General features: G+C 39.3%; 1 protein-coding gene across 1 annotated transcript in view; it reads right to left on the bottom strand.

Moving 5' to 3' along the window:
* Positions 1 to 1,478: 1,478 nt before the first annotated feature.
* The window catches only part of Peli1 (pellino E3 ubiquitin protein ligase 1), a 55,395-nt gene continuing 34,556 nt past the window's right edge, over positions 1,479 to 22,317 (bottom strand). The window contains exons 2-7 of the mRNA XM_005366458.2: positions 13,733 to 13,872; positions 11,696 to 11,825; positions 8,059 to 8,160; positions 4,914 to 5,111; positions 4,640 to 4,828; positions 1,479 to 4,094 (exon numbers count right to left, since the gene is read on the bottom strand). Coding sequence (XP_005366515.1) covers positions 3,528 to 4,094; positions 4,640 to 4,828; positions 4,914 to 5,111; positions 8,059 to 8,160; positions 11,696 to 11,825; positions 13,733 to 13,803 — 1,257 coding nt within the window. The 5' untranslated portion in view covers positions 13,804 to 13,872 and the 3' untranslated portion in view covers positions 1,479 to 3,527. The remainder of the gene's footprint in view (positions 4,095 to 4,639; positions 4,829 to 4,913; positions 5,112 to 8,058; positions 8,161 to 11,695; positions 11,826 to 13,732; positions 13,873 to 22,317) is intronic.

The following is a 22,317-nucleotide window of genomic DNA, read 5'->3' as shown; positions in this document are numbered from 1 at the left end:
CAGACACCAACTGCTCTCTGGGATTACCCCCACCTCCTGCTCTCCTGTCTGTCCAGATTTCTTTACTCCTATCTCACAGTTCAGGCGGTTCAGGATCTAGTGCCACCCTTCCGCCCCTACACACCTGGCTTGACCGCTCTCCCCCTTCTCACACCCCGTGGCCTACACATCCCTCAGTGTTTAGAACACAGATTCCACACACAGGCATTCAAGTGTGTGCTCTGCCAGGACTAGTGATGGGAAACACTCAGGAGTGATTCTGAAGGGCGTGTAAGGTGCGGCGATGCAGCGCAGAGAAAAAGCCATGGGAAGGGCCAGCTGTCTCCAACGTCGGCAGCACGAGCTGCACTCAGGCGAATGCCACGATTCTAAATACGTTTACAAATTTAAAGAGAAACTGGATACCTACCAATGCCCTCGGTTTGTGTCAGAGTCATTATCACTCCTGAGTCCTGAGATATCCTGGGGGGGTATTTAAATGTCAGCTGTAATGATTTATTTGCATAATTATTTATTTTTACCCTGCTCCATAAGATTTTTCTAAGAGCAAAGCTTCAAAAGGAGTTGGTAAAATACAATTCTGATGAAATGCTTGCCAGGTACATGTAGGCCTTAAGTTCTAATCTCCAGTACCACCTGGAACAGCTAGGCAAGGGTAACCTGGTACGGGTAGGATGGGCTAACCTGGTACAGGCAGAATGGGTTGGATGGGGTAACCTAGAACAGGTAGGATGCATTAACTGGTATGGATGGGGTAACCTGGCAAAGATACTTAGGACTATCTGACAGAGCTTCCCGCCCCAGAACATGCTGCATGAGTAGGAATAGAATCCCTTTCCTTCAGAGTAAGGGTCTTCTAAATAAGATCACTTCGATGTGATAAGACTTAAGAGTTAGCCTCCTTGAGAGTTCATTTAGAAGTAGATATAACCATTTTTCCCTTGCTCAAAATATGTATGAACATTTATTATTGAGACAGGGTTTTTTATGTAGCCTTGGCTGGGCTGGAACTCACTCTGTTGACCAGGCTGGTCTCAAACTCAGAGATCCATCTGCCTCTGCTTCCCCAGTGCTGGGGTTAAAGCTATGTGCTGCCACCACCCACACACCCACACCCACACCCACACCCACACACACACACACACACATTATTGGTATGTGCATGTGTTTGCATGTGTGTAGGTGTTTGCACATGCGCAGGTGCACTCATAGGTCAGAGGAGAGCACTGGATTCCCTGGAGACAATCAAATGTGGTGTAAGCCACCTGCCGTGAGCAAGTGCTGGATGAAACTCCCATCCTCTGCAAGAGCAGCAAGTGCTCTCGACCGCTAAGCCACCTGTCCAGGCCCTGAAATTCCTTTAGCACAGATGAGTAAGTATGGCACCGCCATAGAAACAGAACTACTATTCAAAGTGCTTGAACAAAAACGTCTGACTTAGAATTTTTATTTTCTGAGTTTTAAAAACTCGAGTTGCATAGAAAATGAGCCATGTTTTATACCTTAGCTGATAGAAGACAAAAATTCAGGGCTTCTGGGAAGAACATGAACCTTTATCACCACAAGCACAATTCAGGTAGCTCAGTCTCCAGCTCCCTATCAGGCCTAACCTAGAGAACAGAGACTTTAGTGTTCCCCTAAATGCAAACTCCTATGTATTTAATATGACTGCATCAGAGAGTGGAGCCGATCTGTTTAGTCTGGGGTAGACTGATCACTTCTGGCTTCCCCATTCTCAACTGTAAAAAAAGGAACCCACAGAGACAAATTCAAATATCTATTTTGAAAAGTATTTACTTAGTTTGAATAAATTAATTGCAAATAAAAATTAAGCTACAATATATAGCCTCAACAGAAGTGACAAGAACAAACACAACACAGGACTAGATTTCCTTGCATCAGTCACAAAGCATGTGACTAGAAAACGTCAAAATCAATTAAATTTCTTTGAAAAAAGGGTAATAACCAGCAGTTACTGATACATCACAGCTAACTTATAATACAAATTTCTTGACATGCATTTCCTGAGTGAACCCAAATGATCATTTTCAAAACAAAGAATTTTGACAAATAAAATAAAATAGTTCATGGCTTCTAAGTGACGTTTTTGTCTTACTTAAGAAAATCAAAACATTGATGTAGTAAGATAAATTAAAGCTATACTACCACATATAAAAATTTGACAATAGTCAATTAAGTATTATACAATTTTTCAAACTAAAGGAAAAGAAATTAAAAGACTGAAAGACGACTTTGTCTAATCTACTGTACACTGATTTCTACAAGTGTTAAAAGGGTTTGGTGTAGTGCAACTGTTTGTACGGCTGGGGCATTTAAAAAGGCTAGGGTGAGAAGAAACTGTCTTGCACAGCACATACTGGGATCAGAGAACTAAGAGACCCTGCGGTGTGTCCCCCTCCGCTGTCTCAGGAGTCGAGCCCAGAGTTAAGGCTGGTCTGCGGGGGAAAGGGAGGGACTGCTGTCATTCAACCCTTTGAGCTCTAGGTTTCTGATGCCTGGAATAACCAAATACAGAGTAATTAACTAAACACTTTTTATTTCATTTTTCTAAAAGCAAATCAAGTAATTTTCTTGTTAATTTCTTGTTAATTTATGCACTTTCTCATAGGATTTTTTTCTTTTTTCTTTTCTTTTTTTTTTAGAAACAGTGAACAGATGAACCACAGTTTATATCCAAAAAAATAAACTTGCCAAATGTCGCTGGCACTAAAAACAGATCAGTTACCACGGGAGAAAAATAGATCATCTAGATTAGATTGCATATTCAAAGGAGCATATAAAATGTCTCTTAGCATTAGCTTTTGTTATAGTACTACACTTGAGAGAAACATTAAGGAAAAAAACGTTCTCCGATTAACTTCAATGTGGTTAAAAACAAACACCTCTTAGACAATGTAATTAATGTGAATCTGGTTTTATGAAATACTCTAATTCATCAAATTCCCTACTTATATGCGCCTGGGGAAGGAAGCTCTCGTCTTTCTTCTTAACTGCAAATCCTTTGAGCTATGCGCCCACTAAACTATTTCACACCAAAGTGTGTGACGCCACGCCATCATCACCATGCTATTCTATCATGACATTCTAAGGTATTTTCTATGATAAAGATAAATAGAAAAAATTAATATACATGTTGCTGTATTTTACAATGTTTGCAACAAATTGTAAACTAACATAGTTTGAACCAACAGACCCTCAGTTATACAGAACAACTCAACACTGAGGATGGGTGGTGATTCAAAAACACTAAAACGAAGGCATCAGATTAGACTATGTCTTTTTCTCCTCAAAATATAGTTTTAAAACTCAGAATTCAGAAGTCTGGAACTTTCAAAAATTCCTTTGCTTGAGTTCCCAGATTTTTCTCAGAAATTGCTATTATAAATATTTTAAAAAATTCTTCATCTTAATGCAAATGACCAGAGCAGAGGAACTTACATGGACAACGGGTTGGAAAACCCAACTCCCTTAGCTTATAAACTTATAATGCAGTCCTACAGACACTGTTAGTCTAGAGGTCCTTGGAAAATGAGTCTGATATAGCCTTGTTCACCAGCCAACTGATGTGCACAGAAGGGGCAGGCTGCGTGAAAAGTGTGAGTACCATGAGGAAGTGGGATCTGGGACCAATAGGCCGTTGTCTTTTCTGAACACACGTGCCCACAAGGGCTAAAGGCATGGGTGGGAGGGCCGGCGTCCACATAAAATCCAGCTTCACATCCAAGCCACAGAGGGACATAGGGACCAACAGACCTACACATAGGACATTCACGATCTTTTCCGTCACGTTCTTCTTTGTTTCCCCAGTTATGATAACCATGAACATGGCCGCAGTTTAGATATACCCACGGTTGTTTTTCATCGACAACGTCTTTCCTCTTCATACTGGGGAAGGCTAGTGTGTTGAACCCTACAGGGCACTGAGGTCGAGCTGCATTAATTTCCTGTCTTAAAGCTTCTAAATGCTTCACAGTAGGAGTGTGGGAAAGGCCTTCTGCAGTACGCCAAAGCAAGGTTGCACCACAAAGGTCAATTAAGGAGCCATCTTGTAGCTGATTAGTTTCAATTTCCACCTGAAGCAGAAAAGAATCAAAACCACTTTTACCCTTGTGTTTACATTAGATCTTCAATAAGTCCCAGCAAGTGCGGGGAGGGCAGCCCTTCCAGGCTACCTGCTAGACTTAAGGAAGTTTCTATTTATGTGTAATGTGGAAATAGAAATTTCAGCAGAAGTTATGAAAATGTTGAATTTGAAAATCACCAACACATTGAATAGTAACTTCTCTTTTTCAAGACAAAAGATAACTTATGATTTAATTACCTGGTTAATCAACAAACTTAATTATTTTTAATTGGTTAAGTATAGTCAAAGACATACACAAAGAATAAATGCTTAATCTTTCCTAATTGAATAAAACACTATCATCTAAAATTGGTGTTTGGAAGTCAGTGTTTGATGGTCTTAGTTTTCGTGTGTCAGAACTATGTCTAAGAGCTGAAAAAACCAACACACACACACACACACACACACACACACACACACACAAACAAACACACAACATCCGCTTCAACTCATCCTGTTTATTGTTGTAAAAAGAAGCTATATAGAAGCATTTACCATCTTTCCTCTCTGTTGGGCTGATCTGGTTTCTCGCAGACTGAACACATTCCCACATACTGATATTTCTCTCCATATTCCAGGCTTGGAGTCTTCTGTGAAGCCATTGCGTGGATGCATCACAAGAACACCATTAGTGGTCAGGCCATCCATCTGCCCATCAGATGTCTTCCATTTGGCAGCCTTTTCCTGTAACAATAGTGAGCTTCTATTTATATGCAATTTGGAAACAGAAACTTGTGTAAAAGAATGCATTAGGAAAAAAGCTTTTTACCCCAAGAAAGATGTTTTTTGATGAATCAAATCCTGCAGCATAAATCCGAGCAGTAAACGGGGGATTGCGCTCACATATGATCCTACAGGCAAATCTTGAGATAGTGCTTTGTACTGACTGTGTGTCAGAATTACTCTGACTTCCAGGAACTGTGTCAGTTACTACAAAATCAATAGGACTTTCAGTTGACCGACCAATCTAAAAGGAAAAAAAAAAAAAAAGAACATACAACTTAATTCAAAGAACACAGTAGAACCCATTAAGAAAGAGATACAGTTAAAAACATTAAGCCTCTGAAATTTCTAAAGCTCAAACTAATAATACTTAACTATGGAGACATCTACACCTTTGAAAACTAATCTGTCACACTCTCTGATACAGCAGTCACTTGGAGCACAGAGTTAAGTGGAAACATACAATGGAATTTCTGAAACCCTTGGGGAATAAAGAATCCAATGTGGCTGAAGTTCTTCCATGGCCACAGACTTTAACCCTTTTAAGGTAGAAACATATCCACCATATACCACCCCACCTTGACAGAATACACGGAATGTGGGTAAGTCTTTTAAGGTAGAAATATATCCACCATATATCACCCCACTTTCACAGAATCCACGGAATGTGGGTAAGTCTTTCATCTGACTCCAGAGCACCATTTTAAACAAGCTAAGCTGTTGTTGGATTCCGAGCTGTCCACCAGCACCGACCCTTGTGAAGGCTGCACACAGTCTTGCTTGGGGTCTCTGTGTTAGGTTAGCAGCTGTCAGTTTTTGCTTTTGGTTGTGCTTGTTCTTAGCAACAAGCTCTCCTCGAACCACTTACTCTGATAAGGATTGAGACATCAAATAACTAAACTTCAAAGAACAGTACTTCAAAGGTACTTTGTTCCAAGGTCCCCCAAGGAGGCACAGAAAAAGAATTCTGTGTAGGCTGTAGGATTTGTCTGAGACCTCGGCACTTTTCCATTTTTGAGCAGTAAGGTCTGTAGCTGGAGTCCTCGGTGAGGCGTGTGCCAGGTAAACTATCTTTAAAGTGCTAGAGAGTGAGCAAGTCCCCTGCATTACAGAAGTCGAGGGGAAAAGACAAGTGAAAGAGACAAAAGTGGCACATGTCACTGGTTTAGCGGGATGTCTTGAAGCCATCAGCTCTGTAATATACTAACAGCTTAAAGATGGCACGTAGAAAATCCCAACTCTCTGCAAACAGGGTGCCTTTGTGTTGGGGAGGGGTCCGGCTATACAGCCCATGAGGACCTAGTATTCTTCCTCTTCCTGCCTCAGTTTCCCAAGTAGCTGGAATTACAATTTTGTGCCACATCATATGTTTTTACTTTTCCAGAGGAGATAAGAGCAGACTCAAGAGCTGCCTTAAAAAGGTCACAGAGTCAATGCAAACTAATTTCCTGTTATTTCTATGGACCACGTTCTAGCTCTAAGTAGAACTGTCAATCTCCTACCACACTTTATGCTATTCCACTGATTGGTTATTGTCAGAAATCCTATTAAACTGGTCAGAAGGGACAGACTAAAGAAAGAGTGAAGTCTTTACCCATCAGAAGTCTGCACTTCACAGTGAGACACTGAGGAGTACCGCCACATATAACTGGACTGGACTGGAATCTGAATTTCGACCTGACAGGCTCAGCATGAATGTTTTTATTCAGTTTGGAAGGCAGATAATTCATCCCTTAATATTGAGCTAATTTACTAGACTGGTTTCTGCTTTTTCTTAGACTTTATAGTGCAGATATGTTTAAATTTCCATATGGATGATGCTTGTAGAAACACATTTTTAATATTGTAAAATTAACATAGAACAAAGCGCCAAATACAAAGGATAAGATAAATAAATACAAGGTACTTTTTAAAGTTAAATTTCAAATCAGTGAGCAAACAGCTACCTGTCATCTTGATTTTTAGAAAACTAACCACATTCATTTTAAAAATTGCTTGTTAATAATGATGTGGAAAAACACTGTTACTATTATGTTATTTTTATCATGACCCAATCTTTCACCACTAAGGCTGTTGTTTATTTAGTTTAGTAAAAACAAGGAAGAGAAACAAGTATCATATTCTAATAATAACTGTAAAGATACTATTCTTAAAAAAACAAATCTACATCTTATTTACAGAGCTAGACAAGAGATGAGTCTCAAATATATTTTGCTACTGATCAAAATTAAATACCTCTCTAGGTGTTTTTATTTAGTATTATAAAGAAAAATGAAAAAAACCTTACTGGGACAATTTTAATTGATTGATAATAGTCAATTCTAGGTAAGTTTCTTTAGAAAACCTAACATGAAGAGATAAAATATCAAGAATTCTAGTGTCTCTGGACTCCACTGCTCTGTAATCTACCAGTATATAAAATAAATGTCAGCACCAGGTTGGTACAGAGAAACGGAGCCAGAGGGAGAGACTTTCATTATACCTGTAGCTTTGACCACATGTGTGCTGAAAACCAAATTGCTATAGTTGATGAAAATAGTTAGAAACTGAGAGGCAGGTAGGAAATGGTGGCAACAGAAAGTCCAAACTATGTGCAGAATGTTTCTGGAGTTCTTGTTTGGAATAACAACAACAAGCATTTACTGAGGGTTTACTAGACAGCTGCCTCAGGTCTGCATATGCTCCATGCACACGCTCATGAGGATCTTCTCTGCACGTCACAGAGGAGGAAGAGGAGGCACAGAGTAGTGAAGACAAGTCTGCCAGGAACTCAGATCCTACAGCCATCTCTCTCTCTCCTTTTATATTTCATGTGTATGTGTGAGTGCCTGCATGCATATACATACACCATTTGTGTGCCTAGTGTACTTGGGGGCCAGAAGACATGTTAGAGCCCCTGGAACCCGAGTTGTAGGCAATTATGAGCCTCCTAATGTGGGTGCTAGGTACCAAATCTCAGTCCTCTGCAAGAGTAGCAAGTGATCTTAACCCTTAAAGTCAACTTTCTAGCTTCAAAGCCCATCTTTAAACAACACTACAATGACTTTTAGAAATGAAGATTCAAAAATCAATACATATTTTAAACATACATTATGAAAGTATAATATTTAATCGCATCATAGCAAAATCACCGATAATAGGTGTTTTAAAATTTTTTCATTTTTAAAGAAAAAAATTATGTTATATAATACCTGAAACATATCAGTGTTGCTGTCATGAGTATATTCCACCACCACTGTCTGGGCTCGAGACAAAGTATATGATATGCTATGCTGGTCCTTGTTGCTTATTGCCTATGAATGAAAACGTTAATAGCAAAAATTAGCAGTCAATCAAATAAAAAAAAATCTCTTTTCTAAAGAAAGGTAAAATATCTGTCACACACACGTATCTCCCTCCTGGAGTTTAGGGCAAAGGCTAGAAGTCTATAACTTCAATTCTGACTGTGGTTTCCGCAGGCTCAGTGGTTATAGAACACTTGACAAGAACAAAAACATACACTTTAAACTCTTTTCACTTAAAAGTAAATTTAATGGAGTCGAAATCAACTACCATGTGGAAACTGAAACCTACACGCAGTATTTCTCTGGTGAGGAAAAAAACCCACAAAATTCTTGCAAGAAAAAACCCCTCATTTTTAAAGTGATGTAAAGAATTATCAAGGCCAGTCTGGTCTACAAGAGGAAGATCCAGCACAGGAACCAAAAGCAACATAGATACCCTGTCTCGAAATCTAAAAAAAAAAAAAAAAAAAAGACTTATACAGGTAAGTCAGAATTATCAGCTCATTTTATAATCCTACAGACGACAAGTGTTTATGATACACTGGACCAGATACAGAAAAATTTACAGGATGATTAAACATTACAAGATGAAATAGATACCATGATGAAAGGCACATTTTTATTTGTCCTAAGTGGACGTCCACTGTTTCTGTTGTATTTTCAGGCTTCCTATGGTAATGAGCTGAGGACAATGGAAGGGAAAATCTAGTTACTGAAATAAGGACATAGAAACAGGCATACAAAAGGAAAACAGATAAAAAGACAAGTGTAAGCAAAGCAAAGAGGGGGAAAGGTTTATTCTCACTTTTCAGTTAATCTGTAATAGGTTAGGCCTTTTGAAGTTTTAATATTAAAGAAATTAAATTTCAAATATCTAAAGATAATAAATACCTAAGCACCAAACACCAGATTTTTGCAAAGCTTAAAAGTGCTACTTTTCCATCTCACTTGTCTGTGGGCTACTCTGAGACAGGATCTCTTTACATGGCCCTGGTTGTCCTGGAACTTGCTATGTAGATCAAGCCGGCCTCTAATTTACAGATTTTATGATCTGCCTCTGTCTCCTGAGTGATGGCATTAAAGGCATGAGCCACCACAGTAGGCTTCTGTGTTTGTTTGTTTTGAGTGCACCAGACTCTGTAGTCCAGGCTGGCCTTAAACTTGAAATCCTATCTCAGTTTCTATGGAGAGTGGTGGTTACAGGTGTGTGTCATCATACCTGGCTTTCTGGTTTTTAAATTTTTAAAATTCTGTCTTAGGAAGATTAAGATGAGCCAGCCCTCACTATGCAATGCAGCCTGGCCTTGAATTAATTCTGGATCCTCCTTAGTTTTCCATGGCTGGGATTATACAGGTGTGGACAATCAATCAGATTCCGTCTTGTGCATAAACCTTATTTATTTATTTGCGAATGTGTGTGTGCTCGCACACACATGTGGGAGTTAGTTCTCTCCTCTCGTGATCCAGGGGTTCAACTCAGGCAGTCAGGCTTAATGCAAAGTTCATTAACTCACTGAATGATCTTGGTGCCTCCCCCTACTTTTTTTTGTTCTTAAAATAAAATCTGAAATATAACTGAGGCTACCCTCATGCCTTTTCTATGTCTCTTTCTTTAGAAGTATCCATCCTCATGAATCCAATACAGAGAATTATTATTTATGTATTCATAGATATAATTGTTTTCACCTGTTTTAAAATCTACAGAAACTCTGTATTAAGAGAATAAATTTTCAAATAATTGCTAACTTCTGGAATTTTCTTTAGGGGAGCAAGGGAAGGAGACAGGGTCTCAAGTGCTATCCGTGTTGATCTCCAACTCTCCATCCCTCCTTAGCCTCTGGAACAGAAAATACAGGTGTGTACCACACGACAGGGCTGACGTTAGCTTTGTTGTAGTGGATGTTCTGGGATTGAACACTCAGGACATCACACACTAGGAAACAGCCCTACCACTGTTCTGAAGGTTAACTCTTAATAGAGTTTGTGGATAATGAGGCTGTAATTATATTTTAGCTATTACTAAGAACTACATTGGGGTATGCCACTGAAAGTCAGGGTTTAAATCCATCCTAGATGACTGCCAGACATATAGAAAAAAATTCATATATGAAAAATCTTAAAATTTGACGTTCATCAATTTTCAATCCCTGAGATTTTTGTTTAAAAAGGAGCTAACGGTGAAAACATGAAGGACGAGATAATATAAAAAAATTGAGAAAGTAAGGCTGGGAGATATCTCAGTGTTAGGGAAGCAGAGGCAGGAGGACACCTTGAGTTCACTGGCCAGCCAGTCCATCTAGGTCAAAGACCTCCAGATTCAGTGAACCCTGACTCAAAAACAAGATAGAGAGTGACTGGAAAGCCACCAGATGTTGACATCTGGCCTTCACAGGCACACACACACAAACACGTTTGCACACATATACATGCATGAGCACACACGAAATGAGAAAGTATTATAGAAGTAGATTATATATATATTTCCCTTGACAGTGGTCTTCAACTAGAGGTATTATGTAGCTAAGAGGCATCTGAAAATACTGAAATACTTTTGGCTGTCACATGATGCTAGTGATTAAATGACTTTTGGTGCATATGGAACCAAGGACTTAAACACCTGTAACATGTGGGACAGTCTTCATGCTGAAGAACTGGTATATTCCAAATTCCGAGAGCACTTCCATGGGTAAATACTACAAAGAATACCTCCATCCACTAAACACAATCCTCCTCTACAAAGGTACAAGAGGAAACACCTTAGAAAGGCCCTTCTCACACTCACTGGCTCTCAAATAGTGACCAAGGGAAGGCCAAATCAAGGCTTGATATCCACGCTGGATATCAAACAAAGCTGAAATCTAATTAACTTTAGGGACTAGGCACCGAAAACAAGCAACATATACCAACTTTAATGCACCTCATTTATTCACCATACACTTAACCACATATGCTGTGATGTTCATGTGCACCTTAGGGCTACTTAGCTACTGATAGCTCTAAAAGTCAACGAACTCCGTAATTGTTTATATTTGGATACTGTATAACTGAATTCAGTTTGTGTTATAAACTGCAAAGAGAGGAATTCCAAGGCAAAATGTCTAAGAAAGGCACAGTGTCTTAGAGGTCCAGCCTATAAAACTTATGGTGAGGAAATCAACAGGGCTGGGAGGATTAATAAGGCCTGGAGGGTGAGAAGTGTGCGGTCCAGCAGGAATGCACTTCCTCTGTCTGCAATCCAATGATTGCCCAGGTCCTATGAATGTCAGAAGCCAAGAACAAAATAAAAACCAGAGGACCCACAGAGCCTTAGGAACTGGGAATATTTTCTTCTAATTACCTACCTGCCCCTAGTCTGTCACTAAGGGTGGGTGGGTGGGTGGGAGAAAGAGACAATTCCATTAGGCAGCCTTTCAGATAACATGTTTCCAAAGTCTCTTCCTCAATCCAAACAAAAGGAGAAATTTGAAACAGAAATGTGAAGCACTAGAGAATATAGACCACACAAAAGAACAGTCCAACTAACTTCTTTAGAACGTTCTCTTACCTTGGCAGCCTGAGGAGTACATGCAATATGCACAGTGCTGGGCTTCACCCCATTTGCCTTAGGTCTTTTAAACAAAGCAAACCTACTTTTCCTCCTTCCTCTATCGCCATTCGGGAGAGACCCATTATATCTGGTAGAACAGAAAAGCAGTTTAGTTGATCTCTTTCAAGGATTATGCAATCACAAAACAAAGGTTATCGTTTGCCCTCCACGTATATTTAATTCTCAATTAAGTATCTCAAATTCCCTTCTAGTAACTGGTGATCTCCAGACTAGCTGCTTGGGTGTGAAAGAAGATGAAACTGTGGCTATGTTTCGAGCCATAGAGAATATTATCACAGCTCTGAGTTATCCGCATGCGCAAGAGCTGAGGAGCGGGTGCTGGGTCCCATGTGACTATACTCTTTGAGGTAAACTTTTTGCAGCTATTTCTAATTGTGAACCCAACACTTTAAAAGACAAACTTCTGGAGTAACGAGTGTCTGACTTGTTAAATCCTAGCGACCTGAGAAACACTGGTGTGCTGCCACCTCCCGTCCAAGTACTGATGACACCCACTGCTGCTGCTTCAATCCTTCAATCATTTCTCTACATTTGTAAACCTCAGGGCAAACAGTAAGAAATATAAATAAAACAACTGGGAAAAAATGAAAAACTTAAACATATGTAGGTATGTACCATAACCAGGCACCACTGAATTCTATCTCGTACATCATTTTAATCCTACACTCAAAACCAAAAAACTGGTATAGTAAATAGGCCGAAAGAATTAGTTTTCTAAAAATAACCCAAATGTTGGGGTTACAGGCATGTGCCATCACATCCAACATAAGTTTGGTTTGAGTTTGGCCAGTACAGATGACCCGTTCTTGGCAATACCACTAGCACTGCTGGGAGAAACGATGGGACCTGGGATCTATGACCTCCCATCAAGAAGTCATGAGCAGGAGTTGGTGAGGTTGTGCAGCAGTTAAGAGCATTGGCTTAGTTTCCATCACTCACATGGCAGCTCACCACCTTCTCTTAACTCCAGTCCCAGGGAGGCCAAAGCTGCTTTCTGACCCCTGTGGGCATCAGGTGTCTGTGCAGTGCAGGCAAAGTGCCCATACAAAGCTAAGCTTTAAAAAGACACCATAATAATAAATAATAAACAAGAAGCTACACTAGTCTGATTCTCAAAGGCATTACAAAGTGTAGAGCACCAGATATTTAGGAAAAAAATAAGTGCCAGAAGGACAGGAGATTTCATAATTTTCAGTCTCTTGACTTCTTAGTTAACAACTGTACTTGCATCTCACAGTTACAGCAAGTTTAGGTTAAAATAACTGAAATAATGAAATCACCTATTCTTCACTCTTCAGATTTTTTCCAGGAGTTTAAATTAGTCAGGTAACTGATGCAAACGGATACTTAGACACTGTACTTAAGAGTCACTTACTGCTCCCATAGGTCTGTGCAAACCTGGTCCTTCTGCAAACTAACACTACCCCTGAAGGCGAAAGAACAAATAAATACATACTAAGATACACAAAATGACCTAAGGCAAGAAAGGGAAAGGGGAATTTTGGTAAAGATGACCAAGCAGCTAAAGAAAAATTTTCAAAACATTGGACAGAAAATACAATTCATTTTCTAGGGCAGGACAAGGTAAAGATTATTTAGTACTTTAAAAAAACAGATTTTATTTATGTGTGTGGTTGCTTGCAGGCCTGGAGAGAGTGTTGGATCATTTGGACTACTGTGAGCTGTCTGATGTGGGTGCTGGAAACTGAACTCAGTTCCACTGGAAGTTAAGGGCAGCAAGTGCTGTTACTGTTAGTCTCTGAGCCATCTCTCCAGCCCCTTATTCAGTATCTTAACACTTAAGAATGGCATAAATATGGGTATAATAGATTTCTTAAACTGGTAACAGTGTTTGCTTTAATTCTTCTGGAAATAGTAAGGTACAAATTCTTAAAAACAAATTCACGACAATTCCACTCTAGAGACCAAAATCACCACAACCTACTGGGTTGTCTCACCATGCCGAGGTCTTACCCTAAGACAATGAGTTCACCATATTTCACTGGGGCTTTGGAAGGATGGTTTTCTTGATCAGGAGAAAACATGAGCTTGGCTGTCTTTCTCAAATCTTTGTTCACTGATCAGGAGCCTTGAGACACCTTTTGCATTATTTCCTAGAGAGAAATGGTTTTTGTTAAAAACATTAGCAATGATTCCAGTTTAAATAAAGACACTGTTTTCCAGCAGTCTTTGTGAGCACATTACGCAAACCACATGAAATACCCAGAATGTGATGTTTCCCCTGATAATGGTTCTGTATTTGATACAAACAGATCAAATGTACATCTGGCTGTCTGCTACTTTACAGAAAGTACTTGTACATTTCCCTATTATTTCTACAAAGTATAATTAAAGACCCTGGCTATAATAATATAAAAGATGGGAGAAGTTTTTTTTCTAATCTATTAAGGGAGGAGGCTGGTAAGACGGCCAACTAGAAAAGGTGCTTGCCAGCAAGCCGGAATGACCTGTTTGATCTGGGATCCCATTTGGTGAAGGGAAAGAAGCAAACTCCTCTGACCTCCACATACACACCATAGCACGATAAATAAACATAAATCAGTCAATCTGTCAGTTTGTCTGTCTGTCTGTCTATCTATCTATCTATCTATCTATCTATCTATCTATCTATCTATCCATCCATCCACCTATCTATCTATGAAGATATGAAAAGCTGAGAGAGGCAGACGGTAAACACTTCAGGATCCAAGGAATACCAGTGAGTCCCCTGTGCTCTCGTTGGCTAACATATGCCAGATGTGGAACTGAGGACGCCAGCAGCCTGAGAATATGAACTAGTACAGACAAAAGTAAACAAGAGCTGCTTTCTGTTTAAAGGAACTAAGGTGGCAGCTTGGTAAGACAGCTGCTCTACTGCAGCAAAGACTACTGAAACTGCTCCGTTCTCACCGGCCAGAGTTCAGTGTGGAGCCTTGAAAACCACTGTCACCACACCAGAGACGGAAAGTCCCAGGAGGATAGTGTTAATGCAGGCTTTTGGTGGACAAGCACACTCTCACTCAATCCCAGTGACAGCAGTGGAGATGACATGGAAGGAATCTCATATGCACTCAGCAGTAGTAAGAAGCATCCTTCTCTCGACCTGAGAGAGGCTGAATAGGGAACCTAGACTGTATATGCTGTCAGTAACAGGAAGACACCCACTATCCTGACAAAGCAGGCTCAGGAAATGGCAGTGCAAACAGAAGGTTTACATAACACATAGTCTCAAAACACAATTTGAAAATGTCCAAGTTTTAACACGTAACTCCAACATATCAAGAACTAAAGAGTTAAAACACAGAGGTAACCAATGGATGGATGACAAACCCCAGGCTTACCCAACAAGTCAGACGCAACCATGATAAGATGCTCCAATAAGCAATTACAGGCACATCTGGGACAGTGAGATAAAGTACGAAGTCTCAGTGAACAAACAGAAGGCACAAAGTGGAAACTGCCAAACCAAGAAACACAGTAAAACCACAATAAAAGGTTCATTAGACAGGCTGGACAACAACAGTGGGACGACAGCAAAAGATCTAACCCTTGCATCACTGGAACTCAAGAAGAATTAACGTCTGAAGACAACAAATTTGTGACAAGAAGTAAAACTAAAGATTCAAGAGAGTAAACAATCCTTTTTCAAGGTAACTCAGACATCCACACCAAGATACAAGTTCTAAATACGAAAGCCAAAGAAAATATCCTCCAAACAAACAGAAACAGTATTTTATCTACAACAAAGAAGCTGCTAGAATGACAATGTATATCTCAACAGAAACCAAATGATCCATAAAAAAGTGACTTAATAGATTTTTTTTTTTTTGGTTTTTTTTTTGGTTTTTCGAGACAGGGTTTCTCTGTGGCTTTGGAGCCTGTCCTGGAACTAGCTCTGTAGACCAGACTGGTCTCGAACTCACAGAGATCCGCCTGCCTCTGCCTCCCGAGTGCTGGGATTAAAGGCGTGCGCCACCGTCGCCCGGCGACTTAATAGATTTTTAAAAATTATTTACTTATTGAAATTAAAATATAACAGATAATTTTCCTCCTCTTTCCCCCCACACATCCCTTGCAGCTCTCAAATTCATGGGCTCTATTCTCTAATTCTTGATTATATATATTACATATAATATATATATACACACACATACAGTGTCACATATATAATGCTAAACATATAAATAATAAAAAAAACCTGTTCAGTACATATATTGTTTGTATTATAGTAAAAAATGTCAACAGAAGAATCTGTACCCAATAAAATCAGAAGAAAGTAAACAACAAGACCTTCTCCGGCAGATTTGCCAGTGGCATATCACAAAGAGATGACCAGAGGGAGTTCTTTCAATAGAGAGAACAGGGTAGCAAAAATGTAAGCAAATTTTAAAAAAGCTCTTTTGTATTTTCCACATTATAGTACTAGCAAAGCATGTCCACTCCTAAAGTCTAAAACTATTATCTGAATCCCCAAATTTGACTGACATTAGTGTATCACGGAGCTAGCAAGTGTTAGCCTGTGTTCTACGTGCAGCTCTGTAAACAAAGCAATCTGTTTTCTCTGTCTCTAAAAATTAAAAGAATTTTGTAGCTGGAAAAAATATAAGCAGCTATCTGGCCCTGGCCTAAGAATTTACAAGTAACGTGTACACTGTTATATATTATTTAGGAAAAGTCTACAGCAGAGGTTCTCAACCTCCCTAATGCTGTGACCATTTAATACATGTTGTGATGGTCCCCGATCATAACATTTTCATTTCTACTTAATTACTGTAAGTTTGCTACTGTTAGGAGTTGTAATGTAAATATCTGGTATGCAAAGGGGTAAGACCATGGGTTGAGAACTGCTGGTCTACAGACTACAGCAAAGCAACAAGTTCTAGTTTAGACAAGGACTCAGGAATAAGACCAAGACTAGCAAATGTCCTCCACTTATAACTTTTAGGGTCATTGGCCAAATCAGATAGGAAAAAAAGAGATTTTTTTTCAACCAGACATATTTTTACTCTGCTTTTGACCTCTCAGAAGTCCTGATTTTAGAAAATTTTACTAGTGACATACTAAAGCTGCAGTCACAAAAATGAGTTCAAACTCAACTTTTACTCCCATCTCAAATGTTCTAAACCAATTCAGTACCATCAGCTATTTACATACATAATGACCCCAGATTAAGATTAAGACATGGAATTAGCATTACTAAACAGCAAATAAAATGTGCCACAAGAGCTATTTCTCTTTCTGTGCATTCTTGCATATACGGATTGATGGTTCTAATAGAAGTTGCTAGAATCTTTACATGAAGGCCATTGTCTATACAGTGGGCCAGCATTTATAACACAAGTCCAGTCACTAAACAGTACTTTCTTCAAATTTCTCTATGTATTCTTAAACCTGAGTAGGATTTATAATTCTTCAATACATATACAAAACTGTTCTAACGTCTCAGTTACTGGTTCTATTTGTTACTATTATGTTGGCAGGGCTGACACCATGTATGCAGTCCTATCCCAATGTGATCTAGAACTAAGGGTTTGAAATAGCACCATTAATTCCAAGACAGGAAAACAATGTTAGGAATCTTGCTACGATAATAAGGTTCTTTATTGTATCACTTGCTAAACTGAAGCTCTGCTTAATTGTTGGAAAGAATGCATGTCACTCTCAACAGAGTCTCCAGAGGAAAATGAGCACCCCCCTCGCCCACCTCCCAAAAAAAACAACCCATACTCTAGCACGGTACCAGTTTTGGGGGTGTGGTTGGGAGAAAATGAAAATAAAGCCATAAAATACATTAAATTTTAGTTTGCTAGAAGTCTCCAGTCATTTGTCCTATAATATGCAGTGAAAGACATCTGTTTTCACATTAAGTCTTCCCAAAGACAGACTTCTTAAAATATGATGCTGTCGGGTATCTCCTAAAGAAGGGAAACTGGAAAACTGATCTTTGGCCTTTAATATCACAGGTTTTCTTTTATTTTTAACCATTCACATTGGGACAACCTCTGCTTATCACCTAGGAAACAGCTACAAGTCCCCGCTCGGGAAGAGAGGAAGGACAACCATTTCTATTCTAGCAGGCAAATGGGTGGCCATGAAGTTCCACTGTGAGTGGATCAACAGGATGATTCAAAACCAACTGCTTAGGTGCACGTGTGGTGGAGCTGCCTTAGGAACCCAGTGCAGCAAAGGACCCAAGGGTACTTTCAGTCACCACTGCTCTTTCATGATCAGGAGGAGTAATAAGCAGCTTTTCTAAACAAAAGAGAACAATGGTGTCGGAGGTAGCAGCTGGAAGTTAGTCCCTCTGTTTTTTCAGCTTACTGTAGCACTAGAGGACAGGAAAGCCCACAGTCTCCTACCCAAAATAAATAAAGGGCACCACTGTGTACACTCCCACCCCCTTCTAGACTAGCCAAATGACATGCCCAGAGTTTTGGTACTCACAAGGATAACTTACTGCATCCTGATGGGAAAGCAATTAACATTTTCCCCAAAGATGTAATTTGTTTCTCTCAACTAGGGTTGTTCAGACTCAGTACTGCCACCATTTTGATACTGTAGTAGCCTGGCCTGTATTTTAGGAATTTCAGAAGCATCCCTAGAGGTCAGTAATACATATAATTATGATAATCAAAAATCTCAATGGTACTGGGCATGAGTGCGAAAGGGAAGGGCAGAAGGACGACTAGTTCGGAGCTAGACCGGGTACATGAATGCCAAAACACAGAAAACAAACACCAACCAACCAGCATCTCGTGACTTCACTTAATCCATGAAGAGAACCACCTCTCAAATCTTAAATTGGGAATAAGAGAATTTATTCTAACAAAGGAAATTTCCCCTATTTTGGTGTGCTTTTTAGAACACAGAAAGCTATTAAAAATGTTTGCTTATTTACACAGAGATAAGCACTGTCCTTAAAGTTTTTATATTAAGCCTTGGGCTAATAAAGGGAATGGTTTTGAAGGTAGCTGTGTTTCAAAGTCTGACAGGAGCCGATGGCTGAGTGAGAACGGGAGAATCTCTCGTCTTGATAGACGTTAATCATTTGTACGCATTTAAAATATTTTGACAGTGTCTCTTCAAATGTTTGACGCAAAGGAAGTGGAGTTGGGGTGACCACAAAATGATTTCAAGACCAATGCTGCAGGCGGATAAGGAGGGATCTTCTATGCCTACATTCACATTTGCAAAACTCAGAAGCAAACTTTGTTAAAAACAAGAAAATCTTTTTAAGTAAAAAAGGAAATCACCTTGAACCAACTCATGGGTTAAGGTCTAAGATCTTGCACCTGCACAGAATACTAATTAACAAAATGCTTTCACATAACATTGTTTTATTTGACCCTTAAAACAAGCTATCTGAATTGAATATGAAAATCTTACTAATTTTCATTTTCTAGACAGGAAGATCGAACATTTATGTTCAAATAGCTCTGGAAGAGCATGGACTAAAATTCACACATTAACTTGAGATGCACCAACCTGTCTAATTTCTACAAGTGTACAAGTGCAGCCATTCCCATTTCATAGATGGGAAAAGTGAAGCTCCCAGAGGGAAAGCAGTCTTAAGCTTTCTAACACCACTGTTGACACAGAGATAGGTTGAATGGGCTAGTTCTTGATGGAGGAGGTAAACTGCCTTGGCCCAACTGATAGGGCAGAATTTAGATAGGCGGAGTAAACAGAACAGAATGCTGGGAGGAAGAGGAAGTGAGCTCAGAAATCATGCAGCTCCTCTCAGAGCAGACACGATGAAGCTCTGACCCAGGATGAATGTAGGCTAGAATCTTCCCGGTAAGCGCACCTCGGTGCTACACACATTAATAGAAATGGGCCAGGCAGTGTTTAAATGAATACAGTTTGTGTGTTGTTATTTCGGGTAAAGCTAGCCAGTGGCTGGGAGCTGGGCAGCAGGAATGCAGCCTGCAACTCCCTACAACAAGTTCTCACGTAAGAACCAGTATACCTCATTATGGTGTCATTTAGGAAACTAGAAAGCATACTGCATAAAACAAAGCCCAAACATACAATTCTGGGTAAACTGGTAATGGATATACTACCATGACTAGTGCTTTCTGAGACCATCTGAGTCTTTGTCACTTCTTCAGTGTTCAGGTTATTTGTCAACCCTATTTCCTGGCAGTGACCACCAATAAGAACTTCAGTAAATGAAATGGACTTTGTATTTTAAACATTGGTGGTAATCCAAGGTAGAAAAGCAGGGCCTCGCACAAAAGCAAACTCTTGGTACCATCAGAAAGAAAGCCATGTATTACTAGAGAGAGAGTCCAGACAGCTCAGGAAGAGACAAGCTCACGTGCTCCTTGAATGTGCATCAAGAAGAAACTGTAGGCAATCTTCCTGAGTGGGGGAAGTAGGCTCTGCTTAAGCTTATCATATGGACCCCAAATCATTTTATTCACCATGTTACTAGAAAATGTATTTTTAAAACAACTAGAAAAACAAATATGTTTATTGTCCTTTGTCCATTTCTAGTCTGTATTCAACAATTTTAGCTAACTAAATTGCTGAAGTGAGTATGTTTCTCAAAAGGCAAGATGGAAATTCCCCTATTAACTATTAAAGTAACAAAACTGTATAGAAAGCAACAAGTTTGGTGGGACTTAGCAGCTATTCAGAACAAATGCATAGGAAAAGTGCAGGGAATTCTAGCTTCTAAGTCAGCACACAACTTTAGCCTCCACTACCACCCTCCGTAATGGTTAATGGTGGGTTTTGTCTCTGTGCTCATATTGTTCTAAGCATTTTGCATGTATGAGATTTAAACTTCACAGTAGCTATTACAATGCCCCATTAATCGGTAAGAACACTGAAGTGACAACCCACTCTACTACTGTGAACTGCTGAAATATTGTGTACTAAAGGACATGAGGGGAAAGTCAGCTAAGCATTAAACCAAAAACATCTCAACTTTGCACTACTGAGGCACACAGAACAAGAGTTGTGTAACTGGTTCTATTGTCCTACCAAGCACAATTTTAAGAATAAACTTCTACAACAAGAAATAATTACTTTAATTTTCTCAGTAAAGTGATCAATTGCTTTAAGCTGAGTTTTATTGTACTGGGAATAAAATTTAAACTTGAGAAAAACAAAATAAATTTCTCCCCAACTACTTCAAATCATTATCAACTTAAGAAATTTAAAAAGTGGAAAGCCAAGTAATGGATATTGTTGTATTTCTAGGAGTAAGGAATATTAATTTTAAGCGGACAATGATAGGAAGTACTACTAAACGATTATGCTGAGCAGTTACATTACTCCCAGAAACAGAATATTCTCTAGTCTTATTAGAACACTGAAGCCCCATTTATTTGCTTAGAAAAGCAACAACAGCCAAACTGTGTAAGTGAACAAATAAGGAAAACATTACATTGGCGCGATGCAGTTTCTCTCAGTTAAAATGAAAACTGAAATATCATCTACAGGAAAACGGATGGTTCTGGAGATCATGCTACATAAAGTAAGACACTCTTTCTCTCATACATGAAATCTAGATAAAAAAGATACAAATAAGAAAGTAGAAGGCTGAGAACTCAAGAACAATAACAATGGGTTTTTGATCCTACTGCACGTACTGGCTTTGGGGGAGCCTAGGCAGTTTGGATGTTCACCTTACTAGACCTGGATGGAGGTGGGTGGTCCTTGGATTTCCCACAGGTCAGGGAACCTTATTGCTCTTCAAGCTGATGAGGGAGAGGAACTTGATTGGGGGAGGGGGAGGGAAATGGGAGGCGGTGGCGGGGAGGAGGCAGAAATCCTTAATAAATAAAAAATAAAATAAAATAAAATAAACAAAAAAAAAACAACAAAAAAAGGAAAGTAGAAGGGGTAATATTGGGGTTCTAGAAAGACAGAGAAGAGGGTATGGGAAGGGACAGATATGAGTAAAGTACATGATTACACATGCATGAAATGCCATCCATTATTTTATACAAATAATATTTTGTACAAAACCCATATCTTGTACAAAGAAGATATGCTAACAATAAAAAAACTATGGTTGGTGAAATGGCTCAGCAGATAAAGGTGCTTGTGGCACAAGCCTGATGCCCTGAGTTCAATCCCTGGAGCCCACTAAGTGTAAGGAGAGAACTGATTCCACAAGTTGTCCTTTACAGACTGCCTCCCCCACCACACACAATATTAATAAGTAAAATTTATATTAAACCAGATTAGAACTATGTAAAAATATGCTTTTGTTCCAATTCCTTAATAAAAATTTCCTAAAATAAGCTTAATTGCTCTCCATCTTCAGGACCAGTCGATGAATCAACTGTCTTCTCATCTAGACTAGGAAACCTGAAAGGATAAAACGCTCTATTTGCCTGTGAAGTACACGAAGTATTCATCAGGCACAGCCAATGCATGTATATTAGCTGCTCAACAAAGCAAGCATGCCGAATAATAAAAAAAAAGGCGACTGCAGAGTCAAAATATCTCCATGAGGACATTCACTAATTACACAGGTGATATACCAGTGGGAGAAACCAGGTAGTTACTCCAGAAACCAACTGATCAAGTTAAACACGGCC

The sequence above is a fragment of the Microtus ochrogaster genome, unplaced genomic scaffold (genome assembly GCF_000317375.1).
Source record: "Microtus ochrogaster isolate Prairie Vole_2 unplaced genomic scaffold, MicOch1.0 UNK9, whole genome shotgun sequence".
In the NCBI taxonomy this organism is placed as follows: domain Eukaryota; kingdom Metazoa; phylum Chordata; class Mammalia; order Rodentia; family Cricetidae; genus Microtus; species Microtus ochrogaster.
Note: the sequence above shows the minus strand (reverse complement) of the source record. Positions and strands in the feature narration are given on the sequence as shown.